The sequence below is a fragment of the Nerophis lumbriciformis genome, linkage group LG04 (genome assembly GCF_033978685.3).
Source record: "Nerophis lumbriciformis linkage group LG04, RoL_Nlum_v2.1, whole genome shotgun sequence".
Lineage (NCBI taxonomy): Eukaryota > Metazoa > Chordata > Actinopteri > Syngnathiformes > Syngnathidae > Nerophis > Nerophis lumbriciformis.
In genome coordinates, this window is record NC_084551.2 from 1,278,024 (window position 1) to 1,300,791 (window position 22,768).

At 40.7% G+C, this 22,768-nt stretch overlaps 1 protein-coding gene across 1 annotated transcript in view; it reads right to left on the reverse strand.

Moving 5' to 3' along the window:
- megf8 (multiple EGF-like-domains 8) overlaps positions 1-22,556 on the reverse strand; it is an 85,156-nt gene extending 62,600 nt beyond the window's left edge. The window contains exons 1-6 of the mRNA XM_061947282.1: positions 22,176-22,556; positions 13,942-14,137; positions 4,364-4,527; positions 4,061-4,270; positions 3,815-3,995; positions 2,408-2,496 (exon numbers count right to left, since the gene is read on the reverse strand). Of these exons, the coding sequence (XP_061803266.1) occupies positions 2,408-2,496; positions 3,815-3,995; positions 4,061-4,270; positions 4,364-4,527; positions 13,942-14,137; positions 22,176-22,199 (864 nt within the window). The 5' untranslated portion in view covers positions 22,200-22,556. The remainder of the gene's footprint in view (positions 1-2,407; positions 2,497-3,814; positions 3,996-4,060; positions 4,271-4,363; positions 4,528-13,941; positions 14,138-22,175) is intronic.
- Between the last annotated feature and the right edge of the window lie 212 nt (positions 22,557-22,768).

A 22,768-nucleotide genomic window follows, 5' to 3' on the forward strand; every position in this document is an offset into this window, starting at 1 on the left:
CTTTGGCGCTGACTCGAGGAAAAAGTGTTGTACAGTTTTAGGGACTGAGGATGCTGAAAAAAGCAGGTATCAATGTATTTTTTTAGTGTTGGTATCAACATTTTTCACAACCTGTAGGAGTAGCCATGTTGTAGCTGTGTGTGTGAGTCTCCGTTAAGAAAACAATGGGGAGGGCGAAAGCTACGGAAGGTCCTGCGGGAAACGAATGTGCCAGAGAAAAAGGAGATTTTTTTTTTAATTATCAAAAAAATCAAGTTATCGATAAAAAAAAAAATTAACGCCCAGACCTACCAAGTACAGAATTTTTCGCACTATAGAGCGCACTTAAAATCCTTTAATTTTCTCAAAACTCGACGGTGCGCCTAATGTACGGAATCATTTTAGTTGTGCTTACCAACCTCGAAGCTATTTTATTTGGTACATGGTGAAATGATAAGTGTGACTTGTAGATGGCAGTCACACATAAGAGATACATGTAGACTGCCATACGATGGCAGTCACACATAAGAGCTACGTGTAGACTGCCATACGATGGCAGTCACACATAAGAGCTACGTGTAGACTGCAATATGACTCAAGTACACAACACCAAAATTGTATATGTTCCATTGAAAATATAGAACATTACACACGGCGCTCAAAAATGTATCAAAATGTTTTAGTACGACTTTGGTAAGCTATGAAGCCGCACCGCATACGAGTATTATTATGGTGTGTGTATAAGGTAAGACATTATCTGGCGTTTTGTTTTGCAATGTTATGCAAAAGCAACTTTTCTTACCTTCTGGTACCTGCTGATCTGTATTTGGGATCTGCATAATTCTGCATCCGTGCTGACACCGTAGTCGATAAGCTTCTTCTTTTTCTCTATTTTCTTGTTATGGGACATTCATCCTCCGCTGTTGCCATTTCTAATATTAATATTAAACTCGCCATGAAAGCGCTAAAACATACCGGTGTAGTGAGTTGACATTATTCACCCAAGGAACTTTAGTTATTAGAGAGTTCCGGTCGGACGGTTTTTCACGGGACACATTTCCGGCCTTATTGCACTCGGGAGCCACGAATGAGGAGATGCTACCCCGTTATTGATTTAAGTAAAGTCTGAATGTCGTTAAAACAGTTAGCTCCATCTTTTGACACTTCTTCCACTCCCGTCCTTGCACGCTCCACCGCTACAACAAAGATGACGGAGAAAAGACGCTGCCGAAGGTGAGCCACGTAAATAAGACCGCCCACAAAACGACGCATCCTGAAGCGACTGTCAAAGTGGCTTGAAGATGATCTGTAAAACATAATCTATGTAACATTTTGACCAAAAAAACACTGTTACATGTTATGTAGACCAGTGTTTTTCAACCACTGTGCTGCGGCACACTGGTGTGCCGTGAGATACAGTACGGTGTGCTGTGGGGGATTATCTAGTTTCACCTGTTTGAGTTAAAGATATTTTTTGCAAACCAGTAATTATAGTCTGCAAATGATGTGTTGTTGTTGAGTGTCGGTGCTGTCTAGAGCTTGGCAGAGTAACCATGTAATACTCTTCCATATCAGTAGGTGGCAGCAGGTAGCTAATTGCTTTGTAGATGTCGGAAACAGCAGGAGGCAGTGTGCAGGTAAAAAGGTATCTAATGCTTATACCAAAAATAAACAAAAGGTGCGTGCCCCTAAGAAAAGGCATTGAAGCTTAGGGAAGGCTATATAGAACGAAACTAAAACTGAACTGGCTACAAAGTAAACAAAAACAGAATCCTGGACGACAGCAAAGACTTACTGTGGAGCAAAGACGGCATCCACAATGTACATCCGAACATGACATGACAATCAACAATGTTCCCACAAAGAAGGATAAAAACAACTGAAATATTCTTGATTGCTGAAAACAAAGTCGATGCGGGAAATATCGCTCAAAGGAAGACATGAAACTCCTACAGGAAAATACCAAAAAAAGACAAATAGGAACGCAAGACAAGAACTAAAACACTACACACAGGAAAACTCAAAAGAAGTCACGGCGTGATGTGACAGGTTGTGACAGTACACCTACTTTGAGACAAGAGCTATATTGATGGTTATGGTTTAAAGTCATGTCCAACAATTGCGACAACAACTTTTTACTGTCAACTGAGTTTTGTTTTTTAATGATTTCTGCTGGTGGTGTGCCTCCAGATTTTTTCAACGCAAAAACGGTTGAAAAACACTGATGTACACCACAAGGAAGTGTTTTCGATTTAGAAAAAAAGAATAATAATATGACCTCTTTAATGCGCCCTATAATCCGGTGCGCCTTTTGTATGAAAATAGACCTGACTAGACCGGCTCATCGGCTTTGCGCCTTATAATCCAGTGCGCCCTATGGTTCGGAAAATACGGTATAAGAGTGATTGGGTAACCTCATATTACTTACAGGTGAGTGACCGTAAGACCTTCTCTCCCACTGGTTGGACGTGAAGTTGTATTTGTTCAAGTCACCAAGCGCTCTGTTCAGGTCGAACCCTGGAAGAAGCAACCAGACATCAGCAAGAGCCTCCACATTGTCCATCCATCCATCCATCCATCTTCTTCCGCTTATCCGAGGTCGGGTCGCGGGAGCAGCAGCCTAAGCAGGGAAGCCCAGACTTCCCTCTCCCCAGCCACTTCGTCCAGCTCTTCCTGTGGGACCCCGAGGCGTTCCCAGGCCAGCCGGGAGACATAGTCTTCCCAACGTGTCCTGGGTCTTCCCCGCGGCCTCCTACCGGTCGGACGTGCCCTAAACACCTCCCTAGGGAGGCGTTCGGGTGGCATCCTGACCAGATGCCCGAACCACCTCATCTGGCTCCTCTCCATGTGGAGGAGCAGCGGCTTTACTTTGAGCTCCTCCCGGATGGCAGAGCTTCTCACCCTATCTCTAAGGGAGAGCCCCGCCACCCGGCGGAGGAAACTCATTTCGGCCGCTTGTACCCGTGATCTTGTCCTTTCGGTCATAACCCAAAGCTCATGACCATAGGTGAGGATGGGAACGTAGATCGACCGGTAAATTGAGAGCTTTGCCTTCCGGCTCAGCTCCTTCTTCACCACAACGGACCGATACAGCGTCCGCATTACTGAAGACGCCGCACCGATCCGCCTGTCGATTTCACGATTCACTCTTCCCTCACTCGTGAACAAGACTCCGAGGTACTTGAACTCCTCCACTTGGGGCAAGATCTCCTCCCCAACCCGGAGATGGCACTCCACCCTTTTCCGGGCGAGAACCATGGACTCGGATTTGGAGGTGCTGATTCTCATCCCAGTCGCTTCACACTCAGCTGCGAACCGATCCAGGGAGAGCTGAAGATCCTGGCCAGATGAAGCCATCAGGACCACATCATCTGCAAAAAGCAGAGACCTAATCCTGCAGCCACCAAACCAGATCCCCTCAACGCCTTGACTGCGCCTAGAAATTCTGTCCATAAAAGTTATGAACAGAATCGGTGACAAAGGGCAGCCTTGGCGGAGTCCAACCCTCACTGGAAACGTGTCCGACTTACTACCGGCAATGCGGACCAAGCTCTGGCACTGATCATACAGGGAGCGGACTGCCACAATCAGACAGTCCGATACCCCATACTCTCTGAGCACTCCCCACAGGACTTCCCGAGGGACACGGTCGAATGCCTTCTCCAAGTCCACAAAACACATGTAGACTGGTTGGGCAAACTCCCATGCACCCTCAAGGACCCTGCCGAGAGTATAGAGCTGGTCCACAGTTCCACGACCAGGACGAAAACCACACTGTTCCAAGAGCCTCCACATTGTGTGTTAGGAAATTCTCCATAATACACATCACTCTCACCTCCAAACAGGTACAAGGCCCCAGTGGAGGCCAGGTACACACCAGCAGAGCCAGTCCTGGGCGACATGTAAGGGTCCCCCTCGCTGACGTGCCACCACTGCCCCGCCCCGCTGTCATCATGGAGACCCAGCTGACAACTGTGACCCAGAAAGCCCGGGTTACAAAGGCAGCGCTCTCCTTTCTGAAAATGACAAAATGAAGTATTAAAGACACCTTTAAGTTTTTACTTTGGGTGTTGATTAAGACCTTGTCACACTGGCCGTGCGCCAAGCAAGCGTGGGAGCACAGGGGCGTCGCGCAAGCCGGCCCGCCCCAACTCTGATGACAATGGCACTGTTGTGTGGACGGATCGCAGCGGCCGTGACCGTCGCACGCTCCGGGACACAGGGAGAAGGTGTAGGTGGCGTTGAAGCCCAAGAGGTTGTAGTTAGCGTCGCTGAAGAGATGAAGCAGCATCTGGAAAACAGGAAGTGAAGCATTAGCATCCAAATTCAACGCACTTGATTTGCATTACCGGTAATTTTGATTGATGAATAATATATCAAGGACCTTTCCGGACTTGGCCTCTATGGGGTGCGGCAGGGTGCTGCCACTCAGGCTGGCCAGCAGGGGGCTTTGATAGGAGTCTCCGTCATACACAAACAGGTAATCGTAAGTGCACTCTGTGTTCATGAAGGTGAAATTCAACACAATGCGATGGCTGTTGTTAGGCGCTGGAAAATATAAAAGATGCAGGGATTAGACTTAAACAAGCACTCATATCTGCGAGCGCAGGGGTATATTTACTGAGTTAAACCACAGCTCCCCAATACTAGCAAGCACTTGTGCAGCCCCAAGCCATTAAAACTACTATTTCCATGCTTCACTGTACACAAAGGCCCAATTATTTTACCACTCACTCGTGTTGCCAGCTTTTAAAACAGTAACATTTACACATTTTCAGTGGATAGTAAGTATATACTGCTATACAAACTGTACACTGACTACTCTAAAGTATGTCCAAGTTTACACGTTCAATAGTATTGCCCCTTTATGAAAATAAAGCAGTCAGTACTTAGGTATAGTACAGGGGTCGGCAACCCAAAATGTTGAAGGAGCCATATTGGACCAAAAATACAAAAACAAATCTGTCTGGAGCCGCAAAAAATTAAAAGCCATATTACATACAGATAGTGTGTCATGAGATATACATTGAATTAAGAGGACTTCAAGGAAACTAAATGACCTCAAATATAGCTACAAATGAGGCATAATGATGCAATATGTACATATAGCTAGCCTAAATAGCATGTTAGCATCGATTAGCTTGCAGTCATGCAGTGACCAAACATGTCAGATTAGCACTCCACACAAGTCAATAACATCAACAAAACTCACCTTTCATGCACAACCTTAATAGTTTGGTGGACAAAATGAGACAGAAAAAGAAGTGGCATAAAACACGTCCTAGAAAGTCGGAGAAAGTTATACATGTAAACAAACTAAGGTGAGTTCATGGACCGCCAAAATTAGTAGGACAAAACGGCGCTCGCCAAATACTCGAATCAGTGAAGCATGTTTAATATAAACAGTGTGCTTTATAACAATTAGGGAGGTTTGTGTCATGTTTGTCCTCCTACAGAAACCATATTAAAACAAAAAATTGATTTTTTTTTTCCCCCTCATCTTTTTCCATTTTTCATACATTTTTGAAAAAGCTCCAGAGAGCCACTAGGGCGGCGCTAAAGAGCCGCATGCGGCTCTAGAGCCGCGGGTTGCCGACCCCTGGTATAGTATCTGATACCGTATGCCTCTAAACAAAAGCAGCAATATTTCATTTTAGCATGCATCCAAACACTAGCGGCTTTATCTGCGAAAGGTTTGCATAAACATGTGCAAACTTGGTAGCACACGCAAAGCTGATCTACTAAATGTGTGTAATCCATTTTGCGTCTATGCCTTCATTCATACGCAAAAGATACAGTATGCTGATGGTCAGAACGCCCACAATACTGGGAGGAGAAATTGCAAATATAATTATTTAGCACATGCAGCCTGATAAACTAAATTAAAAAGTGATTGAGGCACCTAAATTTGCGTCTTTATTTAACACATATGAAAAGTACGCACGAACATACACGGCTGCAGGATCAGTGCTTCTGCTTCAAAGACAGACGATGGACAGACGAGAATCCTCCATCCTACTTGTGTGTGTCAACATATTTGGACTGACATAGAAAAAAATATTAGACATATCGTCTATTCAGCAACATCCTTTTATAATATATGCTCCATGCAGGTGACTTAAGGGGCTGCTTAAAACAAACTGAATTTATTTGGGGTCCTTCAGTATTTTTTTTAATGGTGTTCATTTATTCACATATAATATATATTATTAACATATCTCCTATATGAAAACAACTTCTTGAAGTATACATTTAAAAACGTGAATGTGCAGCAGATGACCAAGTTTTTAGTGCTTCCATATAGAGTCTACTGACAGATATACGTTCAAACTATACGCTACTTTGTGTTAGAAATGGCAACAGCGGAGGATGAATACCTCGCAACAAGAGGATAGAGAAAAAGAAGGACCTTATTGACTACGGCGTTGGTGCAGGCGCGCGCAAATTTTGGAAACTTCTGGAAATGCCAAATACTAGGGGTGTAACGGTACGTGTACTTGTATTGAACCGTTTCGGTACAGGGGTTCGGTTCGGAGGTGTACCGAACGAGTTTCCACACGGACATATTAAGTAGCGTAACGCACGAGTGTAATCAATGCACACCGAGGCACAGCACACGGCAGGCTAGCAGCTAACGGGCTACGATAGACTGACCATACGTCCTCTTTTCACCGGACATGTCCTCTTTTGCGGCGCTGTCAGGGCGGAGTTTCTTAAATGCCTCAAATGTCCGGCATTTTGAGTTAGGGTTGCGTGTATTTTCAATGTACGTTCAGGGTTAAGAAGGGGTTAAAAACAAAACAAATTGTGCGCGCAGCAGCATTGGTGAGGGAGGGGCAGAGACAGAGAGAGCGAGAGAGTTATGATAAACGCGCATGCGTCGCCAGGCTCTGCTTTTTATCTATAGATCTATTTTTTATTATCTATAGCAGGGGTGTCAAAAGTGTGCCCCGGAGGCCATTTGCAGCCCACAGCTAATGTTTTAAAAGGCCCACGGCACATTCTGAAAATACTATTAAAATGAACAAAAACATAACAAAAGTGAAATAAAAAAGCTTAAAGGTTAAATGTAATTTAGAAAAAGTTGCAATGTTGACTAATAAAACAAAGCTGTTTTTTTTCTTTCAAACTGTCATTGCTCAAAACATAATATTGAACCAAAATCAATGTTATTATTAATCATTGACCTATTCAAGGTTCCGATTACTTCACATCAAATATTCCACTAAGAAAAATATTTTTGGTGGAAGATTTTGCAAATTTGGTAAATAAATAACCCAAAAATTAATATTTCGTTATTTTCTTACTGTACCGAAAATTAACCGAACCTTGACCTCTAAACCGAGGTACATACCGAACCGAAATTTTTGTGTATCGTTACACCCTTACCAAATACACATCAGCAGCACCAAATAGGAAAGAAAAGTTGGTTTTGCATAACAGGTCGAAACAAAACGCCAGATAATGTCTCCTAATAGGTGCTATTTTGGAGTCCTTACACACACCATAATACCCGTAAGTTGAAGCACAGTACGTCTGACTATGCTAGCCGTAATGCGCCGACTATCCATTAAACGGTGGGGCTTCATAGCTTACCAAAGTCGTACTAAAACATTTTGACATATTTTTTTGTATATTCTCAATGAAACATCAAAGTTTTGGGCTTGCTTGCAAGAGTCATCTTACAGTACACATGTATCTGTCGGCTCTGGTTACCGGTCACACTTATCATTACACCATGTACAAAATAGAATTGCTTCGAGGTTAGTAAGCACAACCAGAATTATTCATACATTAGGTACAAAGGATTAACTGCACCCCCGCACACTCCAGCAACACCATCACCAAGTTTGCGGGACGAGTGGAGCAGCTGTCAATGTGGTGTTCAGACAATAACCTTGTCCTGAACACCGCCAAGAACAAGGAGCTGATCATAGACTTCAGGAAGACAGCCAAAACCAACACTCAGCCCCTATTCATCGGGGGGAAACAGGTGGAGAGGGTACCGGATTTCCGGTTTCACGGCGTGCACATACAGGAGGACTTAACTTGGAACATTAAAACCACAACCACCATCAAGAAAGCACAGCAGAGACTGTACTTTCTGAGAGTTCTCAGGAATATTAATCTGACTCAGACTCTTTTGGTGTCATTCCATCGTTGTTCCATAGAAAGCATCCTGATGTACTGCATGTGTGTGTGGTTTGCCAGCTGCACAGTGGCTAACCGAAAAGCCCTCCAAAGGGTTGTGAACACAGCCAAAAATAAATCATTGGTTGCCCACTCCCCACCCTGGATGAACTGTACAGCTCTCACTGTCTTAGTAGAGCTACAAACATTCTAAGGGATCTGTCCCACCCAGATCACAAACACTTTGAATTACTGCCATCAGGCAGACGTTCCAGGTCCATAAATGCTCGGAATTAACACTTAACAGTGCTTAACAACCAGAGGTGGGTAGTAACGCGCTACATTTACTCCGTTACATCTACTTGAGTAACTTTTGGGATAAATTGTACTTCTAAGAGTAGTTTTAATGCAACATACTTTTACTTTTACTTAAGTATATTTATAGAGAAGGAACGCTACTTTTACTCCGCTACTTTTACTCCGCTACTTTTATCTACATTCAGCTCGCTACTCGCTACTAATTTTTATCGATCTGTTAATGCACGCTTTGTTTGTTTTGGTCTGTCAGACAGACCTTCAAAATGCCTGCCTTACTGGTGACGTTTCACTTCGTTCCACCAATCAGATGCAGTCACTGGTGACGTTGGACCAATCAAACAGAGCCAGGTGGTCACATGACCTGACTTAAACAAGTTGAACAACTTATTGGGGTGTTACCATTTAGTGGTCAATTGTACGGAATGTGTACTGTACTGTGCAATCTAATAAAAGTTCCAATCAATCAATCAAAAGTGTGAAGGAAAAAATATTTATTTCAACCGTACATCCTGTCAAAAGCCTAAAGACTGACCGCACATGAGGACGTTCCTGTCTTCACAATAAAAGTGCCGCTCCATCGCGCCTGCGCTTTCAAAACAAGAGTCTCCGAAAGCCAGCGCAAACAAGCTAGCAAGCTACGGAGTTTGACGCCAATATATTTCTTGTAAAGTATATAAAAACGAATATGGAAGCTGGAAACTTTCATGTGGTATTAGACAGAAAGGAGGAACTTTTCTTCTCCTCCATTTGAAAACGTGGACGTTATCATCACTTCTGTCTGATTACAATCAACGCAAGTCATCAGAATCAGGTAATACACCAACTTATATTCTAGTCTTCATGAAAGAAAGGAATCTATATGTGTTAAACATGCATGTATATTCATTAAAACACCTTTAACATGTAAACAAAAACAGCAAAATAAATACATATAAATGATATACTGTATATATCAATGTATATGTATATATATATACATATACATACAGTATATATATATATATATATATATATATATATATATATATATATATATATATATATGATATGAGTGTGTATGTTACTCATCAGTTACTCAGTACTTCAGTAGTTTTTTCACAACATACTTTTTACTTTTACTCAAGTAAATATTTGGGTGACTACTCCTTACTTTTACTTGAGTAATAAATCTCTAAAGTAACAGTACTCTTACTTGAGTACAATTTCTGGCTACTCTACCCACCTCTGTTAACAACGCAAATACCTTTTCCTATAAATCTCCATCTGTGTTATAGTAATGATGTGCAAAGTACATGTACTCAACACCACCCTTTTCCTTATAATCACCAAATGTGTTGCACTTTACTGTTTCTGCCTCTGATGTTCAATGTCTGCAATATGTGGCTCTCTTCCCACAGGGTCTCTGCAATCTACTGTTTTTTGTTTTGTCTCCATAAGCTTCTACGGTGCGTGTGTGTGTGTGCTTGCATGTGTGTAAGATTGTCGTGTTAAATGTGTCTTTTAAAGATCCAGCCTATTCTTTTTTATGCTTTTAAAGTTAAATTATTTCTGCTCTTGATTACCGGTAGTTTGTACTGCAAATTTCATTGTACTGGTGCAATGATAATAAAGACAATTCAATTCAAGGCGCACTGTCCATTTATGAGAAAATAAAATAATTTTAAGTACGTCTTACAGTCCGATAAATAGGGTACACATCAGTTTAATACATTGGACACGTTGTTTAGCATGTGGTATTTGTATCTTAGTCAATTCAGCCCATTAATCTTTTGCTTTTTCTTCGGCTTTTGGCTACATTTATGCCAAAAAAGCAATGCAACACGCGACATCGGCATCCCTTGTGAGGGCTCCGCATACCAAGTAAAAAATTAGCTCTACTACCTTGTTTATTTCCGTACCTGACGGTTTCAGTCACAACTGTTGCCTTCCTCAGAGGTTGTCTTTTGCAATGCTGATTGTGAAATAAGTATCGGCCTCGTCAAATACACGTCACTTATTTTAAGTTATGTTTACCATTGTATGGCATCGATTTCAGTGATTTTACATTGTTAAACTGAGTTTGTTTAACAATGTAAAATCAAAAACAAAAACAAGTGGAGCTCATACACCAACAGGCTCCTTCAGCTTCGTTCCCACAGTGTTCGATTCAGGAACTCCTTCATTCCGCACTCCATCCAGCTGTATAATCACTCGCCATACAGCAATAGGCATCCGTCTATTGCCTGACCGTTTCTATGTTAGCGACCTCTCTTTGTTTATAATGTATATTTTCTGCTGGATCTACTCTCTATTTTATGCTGCCCTTTTTTTTGCTGCAGCTGTTACATATACTGTAATATTGTACATGGTAATTGGGATTTGTTATATATTGTATATATTATATAAAAATATAATATCAGTATATATTACATACTGTATATATAATATGTAAATATTACATACATGTTATATTTTATATTGCTACTATGGTACATTTTTTGTCTACTTTATACCTGCATTATCCTTTCCAACCTTACCCTTTCCATCCTTTGTAACTGAGCTACTGTGTGGAACAATTTCCCTTCACTGCAAAAAGTCAGTGTTCAAAAACAAGAAAAAAAATAAATAAATTAGGGGTATTTTACTTGAACTAAGCAAAATTATCTGCCAATAGAACAAGACAATTTGGCTTGTCAAGACTTTCCAAAACAAGTCAAATTAGCTAACCTCAATGAACCCCAAAATACCTTAAAATAAGTATATTCTCACTAATAACAAGTGCACTTTTCTTGATAGAAAAAAACAAATATGAGACCTTTTTTCTCAATATGTTGAAAAAAATGTTCTTAAATGAAGTAAATGCTAGTGCCATTATCTTGACATAATGATATGCGCTCGGCATTACATTTCTTGAAACCAGTAAAAACTTATACTAAAAACTAGTTTAGTTTTCTTAATGGAAGGCAACAAGGCAACCGCTTGTTACTCTCGGGGTCTCCTAGCCGCTCAGGCAAATCATAATGTCTAAAAATGCATTTTCCCATCGATAACATGACATCATCGCGCCAAGTGCGTGCTCTTTCAATCAATTAGTGCGCATATATATATATATATATATATATATATATATATATATATATATATATATATATATATATATATATGTATGTGTGGGGAAAAAAAATCACAAGACTATTTCATCTCTACAGGCCTGTTTCATGAGGGGGTTCCCTCAATCATCAGGAGATTTTAATGGGAGCATTCACATACCATGGTTTATATAGGGCACAGAGTGGGTGGGTACAGGCTGGCGTAGGGGCGTGGTGATTGGCTCATGTGTTACCTAGGAGGTGTTTCCGTCTGTGGCGGCATGCTGTTACAATTTCGCTGCGCTTGTTGAGGGATGACAGGTCTGGACGGTAAATAATAAACAGTTTCTCTTTCAAGCATAGGTTGCATCTTTTATTACCACTATTGTAAGGTGTGCTGGATGCAAGAATTTGCCATGTTATTGAATATTCAACATTATTGTCTTTGAGGTCCCAAATGTGTTTGCTGAGTTCTGTGGTATTCCGCAGGTTTTGGTTCCTGAAAGAAGCCTTGTGATTGTTCCATCTGGTTTTGAACTCTCCCTCGGTTAATCCTACATATGTGTCGGATGTGTTAATGTCCTTGCGTGTTACCTTAGATTGGTAGACAACTGATGTTTGTAAGCACCCCCCGTCGAGAGGGCAATCAGGTTTCTTTCGGCAGTTGCAGCCTTTGTTGGTTTTGGAGTCGCTCTGTCCGGGGGCCGACGGCTCATTTGCAATTGTTTTGTTGTGGTTTGAGATAATTTGTCGTATATTGTTCATACAGCTGTAGCTCAATTTAATGTTGTTCTTGTTGAATACTTTTCTTAGGGTGTTGTCTTTGGGAAAGTGTTTGTCAATCAGATTGAGGAATTTGTGTCCAATGTTAGTTGAGACGTTTTTGCTGTATGGGGGGTTGTACCAGATGATGTCGTTTCGTTTTCTGTTCTTTTTTGGTTGGTTTCCTGGCGTGGGTTCATAGGTGAGGGTGAAATTGTATCCGCTTTCATCAAGGGTTTTTTGGTACGGGGGGGTTGCTTGGTCAAATTCAGCTTTGCTAGATGACAGCATCGATAGCCTTTTATTAATTCCGGTAGGTATTCTTTTCGTGGTGGTGGGTGGGTGGTTGCTGTCATGGTGCACGTATTGGAGTGTTGTGTTGGATTTCGTGAATGGTTGGTAGCTGTTATTTCTCAGGTTGAAAGTGACGTCAAGGAAGTTGACGGTTTGCTTGTTGGCTTCAATCGTGATCCGTAGGCCGTTCTCTTTGAAAATTTGGCATATGCGCTTCTTGGTATTCTCGCTGCTCCTTGGCGAGGCGCGACACACTGCCAGTCCGTCATCACGGTAAATACCAAGGTTCAGATTGAGGCTAGCGAGCTGGGAGAGGAGGAAACTCCCAACGAGTTCACACGTTTCTGCTTCGTCAAAACTTCCCATAGTGACGTCAAATGTTGCATTGTTCTTTTTTTGCCATGGTGTACTGTTGTGGATGATATATATATGATATATATATATGATATATATATATATATATATATATGTATATATATATATATATATATATTTATTTATTTATTTATTTGTGCATGAACTATTTCTGTTCAAAATTGTTTGAAATGTCACATGTTAAATGTTTAAATATTAACTGTCAGTTTACTGTATTGTGCCAACTGTACTACTATATGAGTATGTGTTTTCTATTGTTTCATTGAAAAAAACCCAGCAAAGTCCATTTGGCTGTCATGTTTTAATTATGAGACACAATTGCGTCAAAGTCATGATTTTTTATTTCATGCCTGAAATAAGAAATTATTACTTTAAAAATGTAGTTGTATACTTGTGAGTGTTGATGACACAGCTTTGCAACACTTGATATTCTAGTTTCAAGCATGTTTTACTCAATATAGGTCATCAAATCTCTGCAACAAGCTGTAATATCTAACTGAGATCATTTAGGACCAAAACACTTAAAACAAGTTAAACACTCTAACATAAAATCTGCTTAGTGAGAAGAATTATCTTATCAGACAGAAAATAAGCAAATATCACCCTTATTTGAGATATTTAATCGTACTTAGATTTCAGTTTTTGCGGTGTTGTTAATCAATAAAGTTTGTCTAAGTCTAAGTGATTAAAAAAAGATTTGTTGGATTGTTTCATGTCTTACAATAACCAGTGGTTGTTTTAGTTTTAGATTTGTAAGCAGTGTTACTGTTCATTTTTATAAGACTTCCCCAATACAGCAACAGAGGAAAAACTTTGCTTTAAAAGGCAGTACTGGGAGAAAATAGGATCTAAGTAAAGTAAAATACTGTAACACACTTTGCAGTGCATTTTAACATGCATTTCTTTCTAAGAATACACACAACGCAAAATAGCACACCCGGTCCAGGGTTTCTCTGCCTTTATGTTTTACAGCGGACCAAGCAAAGCGAGATATTGATGTGCAAAAACAAAATACCTCTGATGAGCCACTCGCAGTTGCCGTTGACCGAGTAGTTCCCTGGTCCATCTGTGACGTAGCCAGGTGGTCCCCTCAAAACCTGCCGGTGCCCCTTGCAGTCACCGGCCTGGCACTGGGGCGACTTGGCCAACAGCAGGAGCGCCACAAGGAGGAAGGAGACGACGGGGAGGGGGGAGGCCATCGCTGGCACTGCCTGGGTATTTACAAAGATGTGTGTTTATTGTTTGAGTTTGACTTTATTTGGAACATGCATGCATACAACAAGATACGTCACAATTTCCAGTTTCTCTATTCAACATGTTGGAAAAGGAGTAGGAAGAAGCAGAGCTTATTTAATCCGACCCCCTTTCCTTTACATAGCAGTTGCTAAAACTTTTGTTCACTTCCTGTTCTCAATTTATTCACAATATACTCCATAAGCAATACCAATAAAAATAAATAAATAAATAATTAATAATTGGTGAAGTAAGTTATATTTCATATGGTGAGATGAGTAGGATTATTTTTGAAAATGAATGGATGAATGAAATAAATTCAGAATGTTTATCAAGTTTGAAGAGTTTCTTGAAGTGGATCATATTAGTACATTGATGTCTTTGCTTAATCCATTCCATAATTTAATTCCACATACTGATATACTGAAGGTCTTAAGTGTTAAATGTTTTAAATTACATTTTTCTCTAAGATTATATTTCTCCTATTTTGTTGATAAGAATGGTTGTATATTCTTGGGTAGCAGATTATAGTTTGCTTTGTGTATAATTTTAGCTATGTCGTGGAGTTCTCTATATCCAACATGATGTATTATTCTAACTGATCTTTTTGTAACACCGTTAGTGAATGAAGTGTACTTTTGTAGTTATTTCCCCATATTTCTGCACAATAACTCAGCTATGGTAACACTAGCTAGCAATAAAAAATATGGAGTGATTTTTGGTCTAGAACATGTTTTGCTTTATTCATTATTGTGAATGCTCCAAAGCATTCACACATATGGTTTTCTACACCAAAATTCATTTATTTATTCTTCTTCTTCTTCAGATTTTGGCGCACTCTACCTTCCACATTTTTTATCCGATTCAAACTGTTCCAACTTCAAACTGTTCAGCCAATTCGGGAATCGCGGGCTTTCCCTTGACTAATTAAAAAAATTCCCAGATTTCCCAGAATTCCAGGTTTTCTGAGACATTTTCCCCCATTCACAAAAAAATTGGCCATTTTTCAAACTTCCACCATTTCCACATTTTTCAATCTATTCAAACTATTCCATCTTCAACATATTCCACCTTTCTGGAAATTCAAACTTCCCTATTTCCACCCTTTTTCTACCCCTTCCACATTTTTCAACCCATTTACACAGTTCCACCGTCAAAACATTCCTTTTAATCAGGACAAAAAATGAAGTTGTTTTTTGAACTGGAAAAAATCCCGGTTTTCCCGAAATTCCAGGAATTCCGTAATACCATTTCCCAATTCAACATGTTACTAATTGAACATATTTCTTGACCGATTTGAAAAATTCCAACCACAACCATTTCAACTTATTCAGACCATTCAAGTGTTTTAGCATTTTCCAAATTTTGGGGAAATTCCCATTGAAATCAATGGGACATTCTTCAAAGGTCCACAACTCCCACATTTTTCATCTGATTCAAACTGTTCCAACTTTAAAATATTCAGCCTGTTTGGGAATTGTGTGCTTTACAAAAAAACTTCCAGGATTTCAGTTCAACTTCAGCATTGGAGCATTCACATGCAATTCCTTCAGGAATTGCCTCATCTAGTTATTGACGTGTTTCTTGCTACTTTATGTTGTATATTTTTTACATGAGATTTCCAGTTCAATTTATCCTCAATCATTATACCTAGAAATTTGGTTCCATTTACTCTTCCAATTTCTATTCCGTCTACTTGTATTTGTGTTTGACTTTCTATACACTGTACGTACATTACAATGCCCAGCCCTTGTCTGCTCTATGCAGCACTGCCGTGGGCTAATAAACAGCATTGGGTGGGTTAAATGTATTTTTCTCATCTTCACAGCAATCCTGTTATTTACATTGGTATGGTATGGTATGGTATGGAATGGTAATCACTATATCACAATGTAATTGAGCCATGCTTTCTTTCTAGCACCAGACTACTCTACAGAATATACATACAAAAATGGAATAGAAGGCATTCATTGTAATTATACGTCAGCACAATGAAAATAGAGCATCACCAATATCAGTGAAAAAAAATGGTGTTTTAAGAAAATAAGCAAAAAATTAGAAACATAAGCAATATAAACGGAAGTAAGGTGCATAGTTACATGGAGGTAACCTGAGATAAATATGGTGAAAAGGAGTATTAAATATGAACATTTAAATATCTTGCACACATAGAATATTGCGCATTGATGGTTTTGATTAGTTGTAGAATCTATGAAAAGTCACAGCACACAACAGTTCCGGGTGGTTATTTCTTTGGGAGAAAAAAAAAATATTATTGAGTTTGTTTGTAATGTTGTCTGTCTATCTGTCTTGGCCCTGCGATGAGGTGGCGACTTGTCTGGGGTGTACCTCGCCTTCCGCCTGAATGCAGCTTGAGATAGGCTCCAGCAACCACCGCGACCCCGAGGGGTACAAGCGGTAGAAAATTAATGGATGGTATTGATTAGTTGTAGAATCTATGAAAAGTCACAGCACACAAAAGTACCGGGTGGTTATTTATTTGGGAGAAAAAAAAAATATTATTGAGTTTGTTTGTAATGTTGTCTGTCTATCTGTGTTGGCCCTGCGATGAGGTGACGACTTGTCCGGGGTGTACCCCGCCTTCCGCCCGAGGACAGCTGGGATAGGCTCCATTGATTGATTGATTGAGACTTTTATTAGTAGATTGCACAGTACAGTACATATTCCGTACAATTGACCGCTAAATGGTAACACCCCAATAAGTTTTTCAACTTGTTTAAGTCGGGGTCCACTTGAATTGATTGATTGAAAATTTATTAGTAGATTGTACAGTGCAGTACATATTCCGTACAATTGACCGCTAAATGGTAACACCCCAATAAGTTTTTTAACTTGTTTAAGTCGGGGTCCACTTAACTTGATTGATGATACAGATATATACTATCATCATAATGCAGTCATCACACAAGATAATCATTGGAGTATGTACATTTAATTCTTTACATTATTTACAATCCGGGGTGTGGGATGTGGAGGGAGGTTAGGTTTGGTTGATATCAACACTTCAGTCATCAACAATTGCATCATCAGAGAAATGGACATTGGAACAGTTTAGGACTGACTTGGTAGGATATGTACAGCAAGTAGTGGACCAGAGGTGGGTAGAGTAGCCAGAAATTGTACTCAAGTAAGAGTACTGTTACTTTAGAGATTTATTACTCAAGTAAAAGTAAGGAGTAGTCACCCAAATATTTACTTGAGTAAAAGTAAAAAGTATGTTGTGAAAAAACTACTCAAGTACTGAGTAACTGATGAGTAACATACACACACACACATATTATATACCGTATTTTCCGCACTATTAGCCGCACCTAAAAACCACAAATTTACTCAAAAGCTGACAGTGCGGCTTTTAATCCGGTGCGCTTTATATATGGATTAATATTACGATTCATTTTCATAAAGTTTCGATCTCGCAACTTCGGTAAACAGCCGCCATCTTTTTTTCCGGTAGAACAGGAAGCGCTTCTTCTTCTACGCAAGCAACCGCCAAGGTAAGCACCCGCCCCCATAGAACAGGAAGCGCTTCTTCTTCTACTGTAAGCAACCACCCGCCCGCGTAGAAGAAGAAAAAGCGCGCGGATATACCGTACATTTCATTTCCTTTGTGTGTTTACATCTGTAAAGACCACAAAATGGCTCCTACTAAGCGTCAGGGATCCGGTTCATGAAAAGACGCAATCTCTCCATCCGCACACGGATTACTATTTCACAGCAACTGATATTCCTGTGAACCGCACTGTGGATACAACGGGAGCACGTACGGTGAATATTCGCACCACAGGGAATGAGAAGTCATCCTTCACTGTGGTTCTAGCTTGCCATGCTAATGGCCAGAAACTTCCACCCATGGTGATATTCAAAAGGAAGACCTTGCCAAAAGAGACCTTTCCAGCCGGCGTCATCATAAAAGCTAACTCGAAGGGATGGATGAAGAAAAGATGAGCGAGTGGTTAAGGTAAGTTTAAGTTTACGCGAAGAGGCCGGATGGCTTTTTTCACGCAGCTCTGTCCATGTTGATATACGTATGTTTGTGATTGCACATTTGCGTACATTTTGGGAGTGAACAGAGTTGTTAGAACGCTGGTTTTTAATATATTATTAAAGTTTGACTGACCTATCTGACTGTTTTTTTGACATTCCTTTAGCGCAGTTAGATGCGGCTTACAACACCGGGCGGCTTATAGGTGGACAAAGTTTTGAAATATGCCGTTCATTGAAGGCGCGGCTTTTAACCCAGGGCGCCTTATAGTGCGGAAAATACGGTATATATATATACATACATACAGTATATAATGTATATGTATTTATTTTGCTGTTTTTGTTTACATGTTAAAGATGTTTTAATGAATATACATGCATGTTTAACATATAGATTCCTTTCTTTCATGAAGACTAGAATATAAGTTGGTGTATTACCTGATTCTGATGACTTGCGTTGATTGTAATCAGACAGTAGTGATAATAACGTCCACGTTTTCAAATAGAGGAGAAGAAAAGTTCCTCCTTTCTGTCTAATACCACATGAAAGTGGTGGGTTTTTGGCATCTTATTTGTACAGCTTCCATATCCGTTTTTTATACACTTTACAAGAAATATATTGGCGTCAAACTCCTTAGCTTGCTAGCTTGTTTGCGCTGGCTTTCGGAGACTCTTGTTTTGAAAGCGCAGGCGCGATGGAGCGGCACTTTTATTGTGAAGACAGGAACTGTGCAGTCAGTCTTTAGGCTTTTGACGGGATGTACGGTTGAAATAAAAAAGTATCTTTTTTCCTTCACACTTTTGATTGATTGATTGAGACTTTTATTAGTAGATTGCACAGTACAGTACATATTCCGTACAATTGACCACTAAATGGTAACACCCCAATAAGTTTTTACACTTGTTTAAGTCAGGTCATGTGACCACCTGGCTCTGTTTGATTGGTCCAACGTCACCAGTGACTGCATCTGATTGGTGGAACGAAGTGAAACGTCACCAGTAAGGCAGGCACTTTGAAGGTCTGTCTGACAGACCAAAACAAACAAAGCGTGCATTAACAGATCGATAAAAATTAGTAGCGAGTAGCGAGCTGAATGTAGATAAAAGTAGCGGAGTAAAAGTAGCGGAGTAAAAGTAGCGTTCCTTCTCGATAAATATACTTAAGTAAAAGTAAAAGTATGTTGCATTAAAACTACTCTTAGAAGTACAATTTATCCCAAAAGTTACTCAAGTAGATGTAACGGAGTAAATGTAGCGCGTTACTACCCACCTCTGTAGTGGACATAGAGAGAGAGATCAGAAAGCATAAGAATAAGTATTTACATTTGATTATACACAATCCGGGGAGGTAGGATGTGGAAGGAAGGGTGTTAGTTTAGGGTTGAAGTTGCCTGGAGGTGTTCTTTTAGTGCTGATACCATGAATCAATTCATGGTATCCATGAATTGATTAACGTGGACCCGTTAAACAAGTTGGAGTGTTTACGGAATATGTACTGTACTGTACTGTGCAATCTACTAATAAAAGTTTCAATCAAACCACCGCCACCCCGAGGGGGACAAGCGGTAGGAAAAAATGGATGGATGGATGGGTGATCGGGGGTTTTTTTTTCTTTAAAAAAAAAAAGGTCTAAAATCTTCCATTTTGGTGCAAGATACTTGACAGTGAGCATGCTGCTATTGTATACTTTGGCAGTAAAATGATGACAAACAGTTAGATTCTTAGAAAGAGGTTAAAAACAGTGTGAATTAGCATCAAGGCGGCTAGCTCTGCACTAGCCCGATCGCGTTACAGCAATCATGTACCGTATTTTCCGCACTATAAGGCGCACCTAAAAACCACAAATTTTCTCAAAAGCTAACAGTGCGCCTTATAACCCGGTGCGCTTTATTACGATTCATTTTCATAAAGTTTCGATCTCGCAACTTCGGTAAACAGCCGCCATCTTTTTTCCCGGTAGAACAGGAAGCGCTTCTTCTTCTACGCAAGCAACCGCCAAGGTAAGCACCCGCCCCCATAGAACAGGAAGCGCTTCTTCTTCTACTGTAAGCTACCGCCCGCCCCCGGAAGAAGAAGAAAAAACGCGCGGATATCACCGTACGTTTCATTTCCTGTTTACATCTGTAAAGACCACAAAATGGCTCCTACTAAGCGAAAAGGATCCGGTTCATAAAAAGACGCAATCTCTCCATCCGCACACGGATTACTACCGTATTTCACAGCAACTGATATTCCTGTGAACCGCACTGTGGAACGGGAGCACGTACGGTGAATATTCGCACCACAGGGAATGAGAAGTCATCCTTCACTGTGGTTCTAGCTTGCCATGCTAACTTCCACCCATGGTGATATTCAAAAGGAAGACCTTGCCAAAAGAGACCTTTCCAGCCGGCGTCATCATAAAAGCTAACTCGAAGGGATGGATGGATGAAGAAAAGATGAGCGAGTGGTTAAGGGAAGTTTACGCGAAGAGGCCGGGTGGCTTTTTTCACACAGCTCCGAAGGCGAACACACCTTCACTAAGACGGGCAGACAGCGCCGGACGACATACGCCAACATTTGCCAGTGGATCGTAAATGCCTGGGCAGATATTTCGGTCACAACTGTGGTCCGAGCTTTCCGGAAGGCAGGATTCACAGAACTGCTGCACAACAACAGCGACACTGAATCCGATGACTTCGACGAGACGGAGCCGGCCATTTTTGGATCCCACGCTTGCGCAACTTTTCAATTCGGACACCGAAGACGAAGAATTCGAAGGATTTACGAATGAAGAATAACTTCAGAAGGTGAGCGCTATGTTTATTTTGTGTGTTGTGACATTAACGTTCGAGCAACATTATGTTGCTATTGCTCTACACCATTTTGAATTTTACTATGTTTGTGATTGCACATTTGCGTACATTTTGGGACAGAGTTGTTAGAACGCTGGTTTTCAATATATTATTAAAGTTTGACTGAACTATCTGACTGTTTTTTTGACATTCCCTTTAGCGCAGCGTAGGCGCGGTTTATAATCCGGGGCGGCTTATTGGTGGACAAAGTTATGAAATATGTAATTCATTGAAGGTGCGGCTAATAATCCGGTGCGCCTTATAGTGCGGAAAATACGGTAATCAAGTAAACACTCACTACATTACTTACATTATTTACAATCCGGGGTGTGGGATGTGGAGGGGGGTTAGGTTTGGTTGATAACAACACTTCAGTCATCAACAATTGCATCATCAGAGAAATGGACATTGGAACAGTTTAGGACTGACTTGGTAGGATATGTACAGCAAGTAGTGGACATAGAGAGAGAGATCAGAAAGCACATTTGATTATTTACATTTGATTATTTACAATCCGGGGAGGTACGATGTGGAAGGAAGGGTGTTAGTTTAGGGTTGAAGTTGCCTGGAGGTGTTCTTTTAGTGCGGATACCATGAATCAATTCATGGTATCCATGAATTGATTAACGTGGACCCGTTAAACAAGTTGGAGTTTTACCATTTAGTGGTCAGTTGTACGGAATATGTACTGTACTGTGCAATCTACTAATAAAAGTTTCAATCAAACCACCGCCACCCCGAGGGGGACAAGCGGTAGGAAAAAATGGATGGATGGATGGGTGATCGGGGTTTTTTTCTTTAAAAAAAAAGGTCTAAAATCTTCCATTTTGGTGCAAAATACTTGACAGTGAGCATGCTGCTATTGTATACTTTGGCAGTAAAATGATGACAAACAGTTACATTCTTAGAAAGAGGTTAAAAACAGTGTGAATTAGCATCAAGGCGGCTAGCTCTGCACTAGCCCGATCGCGTTACAGCAATCATTTAATCAAGTAAACACTCACTACATTATACTTGTAATATGTGCATAGTACTCTACTAATTCGATAATAACCACTGCGTCACAAAAATAACATAAAAATCAGCAGTAAAGTTTAAAGGGCTATGCTAACGATGCTAACCCCACTAGCCTTGTTAGCAGTCAGCTGTCTCTCGCTGGACACACTCCCGTTATACGTACCAATTCCCGTCTCTCTGGCGCCATGACTATTTACATTTTCCGGCAATATCCTCGTCCCGCTGCTCCATGAACCGAGAGTGACTCGGCAAAGCTAAGCCCGAATGAGCCACTAGCGAGTGGAAGTCACCAGCGGGCTCACAACGACGACGAGCGAGCGAGCGAGCTAGCGAGCTAGCTCGTTAGCGCAGCCTCGGTCCGATCCAGATGCGCAGTAGTCGGGAGCTGCGATATCAATCAACATTAATGAATGATTGACTACAAAAGCCAACACGGGGAATTATATGATCTCCACTCGGTCGCTGTGGAGACGGTTAGAGTGAAGCGCGTTTTTTTATAAGCAGCGAGGCGACAACAGATGCCTGTTGTTTTGGTTTTGGCGAGCAGGCGCTGGTGGTTGCCAAAACTAATAAAAGAGGCGCGTCTCAGCAGCGCCCCCAGTGGCGATGAGCAGAATAGACCACACATCTGGACACTGAACCTGTCACATTACAGGAGACAAAAAAAAATTCTTACAAATAAACACTTGAAGCGACGAAATACATGACGAAATAGAATAAATAATAAATCAATAATTCTGCAATAAAAACTGACCA